We start from the raw sequence: 6,000 nt of genomic DNA, 5'->3' as shown, positions 1-6,000 counted from the left end.
GCTAAAAGTCTGTGGTCAATTTGCTTTCTATGAAATAGCATTGCATCTGGTCAAGCACAGAGGTTTGATGTCCCCCCTCTCTGGTCTGGTTTAAGAGATCTGATGCCCCCCCTCTCTGGTCTGGTTTAACAGGGGTCTGATGTCCTCCTCCCTCTGGTCTGGCTTAAGAGATCTGATGTCCCCCCCCCTCTCTGGTCTGGTTTAACAGGGGTCTGATGTCCTCCTCCCTCTCTGGTCTGGTTCGACAGATGTTTGATTATATCTGTATCTGTTTTCCGTGAAATAAGAAAGCGCTGTTGAGAGCAAGTGCAACTATTAGGCTGACTGGAACATGATGTAATACAGAACATTGTGTAACAGTGGATTTGAAGACGTTAACATTGAACTGTTGAGTCTTTTATGTAACCTCTATTTAACTAGGCAAGTCAGTTAAGAACAGATTCTTATTTACAATGACGGCCTACGCCGGCCAAACCCAGACAACGCTGGGCTAATTGTGCACCGCCCCCTATGGGACTTGGCCTGTTTTGATATAGCCTGGAATTGAACCAGGGTCTGTAGTGACGCCTCTAACAATGAGATGCAGTGCCTTAGACTGACGCGCCACTCAGGAGCCCAGGCTGTCACAGTACGATTGAGAGTTGAATTACACGTTGATTTTAACAAATTGTCGACAATTTTTTTTCATCTTCATCCATAAACATTCAGTGAAATACTTCAGAGAATGTAATGTACTGTATTTAAAGTCCTGTTCTCAGTGTAGTGTAGATTGAAGTCATGTAGATGGAAGGACTACAGGTCAATGCATAGTAAAAGAAAAATGCATTGAACTACTGTTTAATCATCTAAACATAAATTAGATATTTTTTCCCCAATTCAATTTTATTTTAATTTCGTTGTATTAAATTGTGGAAACATGATATTTGCATCGGAGACAACAAAAAAAACCTGAATAAAAATGTATGTTTGTAAACAAAGTTTTACTGATACAGTTGATAATAATAGTGATATTGCAATGAAAAGCTACCCTATTACACCTATGGACATGAACCATCATGGGCACTACATGGAATATACTGTAATAAATAGGTGAACACAACGTCTGTACACAGAAACAATGCCCCAAATCCATAGAAATGTCCAAGTACAACACATTCAGTTTTTTTTCTCTCATAAATTTACAATTGACATTAAAACTTTCCAAAATAAAACCGGTAAGGTACATTTTCTTCTATTTAGTTCCATTTCATTGAAATAAAACACAAGCAACTACTGAATTTGTAAGGTATTATTTACAGGTTCCTAAAACAAGCCACTACGAAAAAGGCACAATTGTCTATACAACATGTACAACAACAAAAAAATTGTCTGGAGCTGACAAAAAAGTTAAAAGATCATTAACATGAGCATCTATTGATTGCACATAACAATATGAATGTCAGAAACTGTGCTTTGAATGGTGATTTGCAGAGAAACAAACCCACCCTGGAGTGTTTTCAGTCTTAGAAAGTGACAACCATTAAAAAATAAGAACATTGATAAGTAGCCTGGTTAACCAGATTTAACGTTGCGATCACCATTATAAACTCAGCATTCAGTCTGGTTTTAACTAGGCTATTTGGTTGGCGGGGCGTTTCAGGTGGCGATGACCAGTCTGTCCTCATCATCGCTGGATGCTGAGTCATCATTGTAGTCTTCCGTTTCCTGCTGTCGTGAGAGCATCGACTGCCTCCGAGGCGTGACAGGTTCACTGGCTCCCTCTGCTGGAGGATTCTTATCCCCCTCCAGGCACCTGTCAGGGGCTGGAGCTGGGGCTGGAGCTGGAGCTGGTGCTAGAGCTAGAGCTGGAGCTGGAGCTAAAGCTGAGCCTGGAGCTGGAGCTGAGCCTGGAGCTGGTGCTAGAGCTAGAGCTGGAGCTGGAGCTAGAGCTGGAGCTGAGCCTGGAGCTGGAGCTAGAGCTGGAGCTGAGCCTGGAGCTGGAGCTAGAGCTGGAGCTGAGCCTGGAGCTGGAGCTAGAGCTGGAGCTGAGCCTGGAGCTGGAGCTAGAGCTAGAGCTGGAGCTAGAGCTGGAGCTGAGGCGGGCGGTGCTAGCGATGTTGTTACCCTCTCTTTCTTTTCTGAAGTCTGTGTGTCATCGGAGCCTCTGGAACCTCCAGAACCCCCCGGCCCCGATCTGCTGGATCTGCTGCATGATGATGCCAATTCCTGTGCGAGACTTCCCCTCAGGGTGGCGGTGGGAGGGGAAGCAGCAGACAGACAGCTGACTGAGGGTTCGGTTTCAGTCTGAGAGGAGGGCTGTGGGGTCCGTGGGGCTGCTGGGGCATTGGGGCTGCCCTGCCTCTCAAAGGGTCCCGCGAGGGGACTGAGGCCGGAGAGGGGACTGAGGGAGGGGATGAGGGTGGGAACGGCGATGTTGAGGATCTGCAGGCCGGGGATGTGGGTGTGGTGGTGGGGGACTGTCCTGCTCTGGGAGGTGGAGGTGTGAGCCAGGACCTGCAGGCCCAAGGTGGCATTGAGCGACAGGCCATGTTGGGATAGCAGCTGGGTGGAGGTCAGGCCTTCTGAGCTGGTCAGGGTCAGAGTCTCCAGACCCATGGACTGCAGCGTGTGGTGGGAGGCCCTGAGGGCCGGTAGACCAGCCACCTGCCCCAGCCCAGCCACCTGCCCCAGCCCAGCCACCTGCCCCAGCCCAGCCACCTGCCCAAGGGGGAAGCAGGGCATGATACTACCGATTGGCTCCTGGACCACCAGAGGCTGGTTGACGGGGGATGAGGGATTCACCATACCATCGGGCTCAGGGGAGTTAGAGGTGTTGGGGAATGGGAGGGGGCTGGTTTTCCGGTGGATGACGCTCACGGCGGGGATGGTGAGCTGGACAGGGCCAGCCTGGATGGGCACGAAGGTGGAATAGGCTGCCAGGCTAGCGGGAACCAGCTGGATGCCCCTCACGGGGACCATGCTGTAGGGGGAGTGTGAGGGCTGCTGGGAGTGCAGAGGCAAGTGGCTGAAGAGGTGGGTGTTGGTCCCCTGTGTGGCCCCTGGTCCTTGGGTCGGGCGCTGGGAAGGAAAGTGCAAGGGGCTGTAGGAGGATGCCTGGAGGCTATAGGAGGTCTGGGTGCTGACATCTGTCCCGACAGGGACACCTGGGTCACTCACTGACAGGGCCAAAGTGCCATCCTGGGAAAGAACAAAATAAAAACGAGTAATTATGACCTTTACCTACTGCATGACTGATCTGGAAACAGGACCAACACTGAACACACTCCTCATGCCTTTTCACAGGAACAACTCATTGAAAAGACATGAGAAGACGATACATTACATTACCAAAAGTAAGTGGACACCTACTTGTCAAACATCTCATTCCAAAATTAAAAGCATTAATATGGAGTTGGTCCCCCCCTTTGCTGCTATAACAGTCTCCACTTTTCAGGGAAGGCTTTCCAGTAGATGTTGGAACATTGCTGTGGGGATTTGCTTCCATTCAGCCACAAGAACATTCGTGAGGTTGGGCACTGATGTTGAGCGATTAGGACAGGCTCACATTCATCCCAAAGGTGTTAGATGGGGTTGAGGTCAGGGCTCTGTGCTGGGCAGTCAAGTTCTTCCATACTGATCACAACAAATCATTTCTGTATGGACCTCTCTTTTTGCATGGTGGGGATTGTAATGCTGAAACATTACAATGTTTCCGCCTTCACTGGAACTAAGGGGCCTAGCCCAACCATGAAAAACAGACCCAAACCATTATTCCCCCTCCACCAAACTTTACAGTTGGTACTGTGTATTCGGGCAGGCGTTCTCCTGGCATCCACCAATCCCAGATTTGTCTGTAGGACTGCCAGATGGTGAAGCATGATTCATCACTCCAGAGAACACGTCTCCACTGCTCTGGACTCCAATGGCAGCAAGCTTTACACCACTCCAGCCAACACTTGGCATTTGCGCATGGTGATCTTAGGCTTGTGTGTGGAGGCTCGGCCATGGAAACCAGTTTCATGAAGCTCCTGATGAATATTGCTTGTGCTGTTGCTTCCAGAGCCAGTTTGGAACTCAGTAGTGAGTGTTGCAACCCGAGGACAGACAACTTTTACGCGCTGTGTGCTTCAGCACTTGGCGGTCCTGTTCTGTGAGCTTGTGTGGCCTACCACTTTTTGGCTGAACTGTTGTTGCTCCTAGATGTTTTCACTTCACAATAACAGCACTTACAGTTGACCGGGGCAGCTCTAGCAGGGAAGACATTTGACAAACTGTTGTTGACAAACTTGTTCGAAAGGTGGCGTCCTATGACGGTGCCACGTTATAAGTAACTGGGCTCTTCACTAAGGCCATTCTACTGGCAATGTTTGTCTATGGAGATTGCATGGCGGTGTGCTCAATTTTATACAACTGTCTGCAACGAATGTGGCTGAAATAGCCAAATAATCGAATTTCAAGGGGTGTCCACATACTTTTGTATATATAGTGTATGTGACTAGAAACAAGCCTTTCATCGAAAGCTGATAATCAGAAATACATTCACCTTTTCATTCAGAACAGATTTGCTGAAGTGCCTCGCATAAGGGATTCATAGCAAGGGTATGGAAGGGTATGGGTATGAAAGGGTATGAAAGTGCAGAGTGACTGGGATGGAGGGAGGGATGGAGAGAGAGAGGATGGGGGGAGGAGGAGCACATGGTGGGGCTCACCTGGCCGAGCTTGGAGCAGCTCTTGCCCTGTGCGGGGGGACAAGGGGGCACATCAAAGTCAGGGTAATCGATGGACATCTGCCTGCACGGCGAGACAGGGCTCATCATGGTCACCGACTCTGTGCCAGATGTGTGGGGGGGCGGGGAGTAGGGCAAGGGGCTGGAGCAGCCTCCGGAGATTGACATCTGTTTGACCAGGGAGACGGGGCTCAGCATGGGCACGGATTCTGTATCTGAGGCATCGTGGGTGTGGCAGTCGGAGGAAGGGGGCTGGGGGAGTGACAGGGAAGCTGGGTGGTGGTGGATGGACAACTGGGCCAGAAGGGAGCTGGGAGGGAGCTCAGCCTGGAGGGAGGAGGGGATGTGCTGGGGGCTGGCTGAGACCGAGGGGTTGGTGGACAGGCCCGACTCAGCCTGGCTGTCATCCTCCTCTTCCTCATTATCATCTTCGTTGTCATCATCAGCACCTTCGGAGTCCTCTCCGTCTGAATCTGGGCGGTCTGTACTGCCCACCTGGCTACGGTCTCCTGGGGAAGAGAGATGGAGGGCTCTTAGTTACCAAAACCGAGAGATAGAGGGCTCTTAGTTACCAAGACAGAGCGATAGAGGGCTCTTAGTTACCAAGACATGGGCTAGAGGGCTCTTAGTTACCAAGACATGGGCTAGAGGGCTCTTAGTTACCAAGACAGAGAGATGGAGGGCTCTTAGTTACCAAGACAAAGAGATAGAGGGCTCTTAGTTACCAAGACATGGGCTAGAGGGCTCTTAGTTACCAAGACAGAGAGATGGAGGGCTCTTAGTTACCAAGACAAAGAGATGGAGGGCTCTTAGTTACCAAGACAGAGAGATAGAGGGCTCTTAGTTACCAAGACAGAGAGATAGAGGGCTCTTAGTTACCAAGACCGAGAGATAGAGGGCTCTTAGTTACCAAGACCGAGAGATAGAGGGCTCTTAGTTACCAAGACAGAGAGATAGAGGGCTCTTAGTTACCAAGACAGAGAGATAGAGGGCTCTTAGTTACCAAGACAGAGAGATAGAGGGCTCTTAGCTACCAAGACAGAGAGATAGAGGGCTCTTAGCTACCAAGACAGAGAGATAGAGGGCTCTTAGTTACCAAGACATGGGCTAGAGGGCTCTTAGTTACCAAGGCAAAGAGATAGAGGGCTCTTAGTTACCAAGGCAAAGAGATAAAGGGCTCTTAGTTACCAAGACAGAGAGATAGAGGGCTCTTAGTTACCAAGACATGGGCTAGAGGGCTCTTAGTTACCAAGACAGAGAGATAGAGGGCTCTTAGTTACCAAGACATGGGCTA

General features: G+C 49.7%; 1 protein-coding gene across 5 annotated transcripts in view; it reads right to left on the bottom strand.

The window, feature by feature from the left end:
* Nucleotides 1–689: 689 nt before the first annotated feature.
* Nucleotides 690–6,000, bottom strand: part of LOC118399010 (zinc finger protein 40-like) — a 69,095-nt gene continuing 63,784 nt past the window's right edge. For 2 of the 5 annotated variants that reach the window (XM_052472759.1, XM_052472760.1), the window contains 2 exons: nt 4,689–5,215; nt 690–3,177 (listed from right to left, as the gene is read on the bottom strand). In XM_052472759.1, the coding sequence (XP_052328719.1) occupies nt 1,636–3,177; nt 4,689–5,215 (2,069 nt within the window). In that variant the 3' untranslated portion in view covers nt 690–1,635. The remainder of the gene's footprint in view (nt 3,178–4,688; nt 5,216–6,000) is intronic. The other 3 variants (XM_052472761.1, XM_052472762.1, XM_052472758.1) reach the window with 3 other exon arrangements.

The sequence above is a fragment of the Oncorhynchus keta genome, chromosome 20 (assembly GCF_023373465.1).
Source record: "Oncorhynchus keta strain PuntledgeMale-10-30-2019 chromosome 20, Oket_V2, whole genome shotgun sequence".
Lineage (NCBI taxonomy): Eukaryota > Metazoa > Chordata > Actinopteri > Salmoniformes > Salmonidae > Oncorhynchus > Oncorhynchus keta.
Note: the sequence above shows the minus strand (reverse complement) of the source record. Positions and strands in the feature narration are given on the sequence as shown.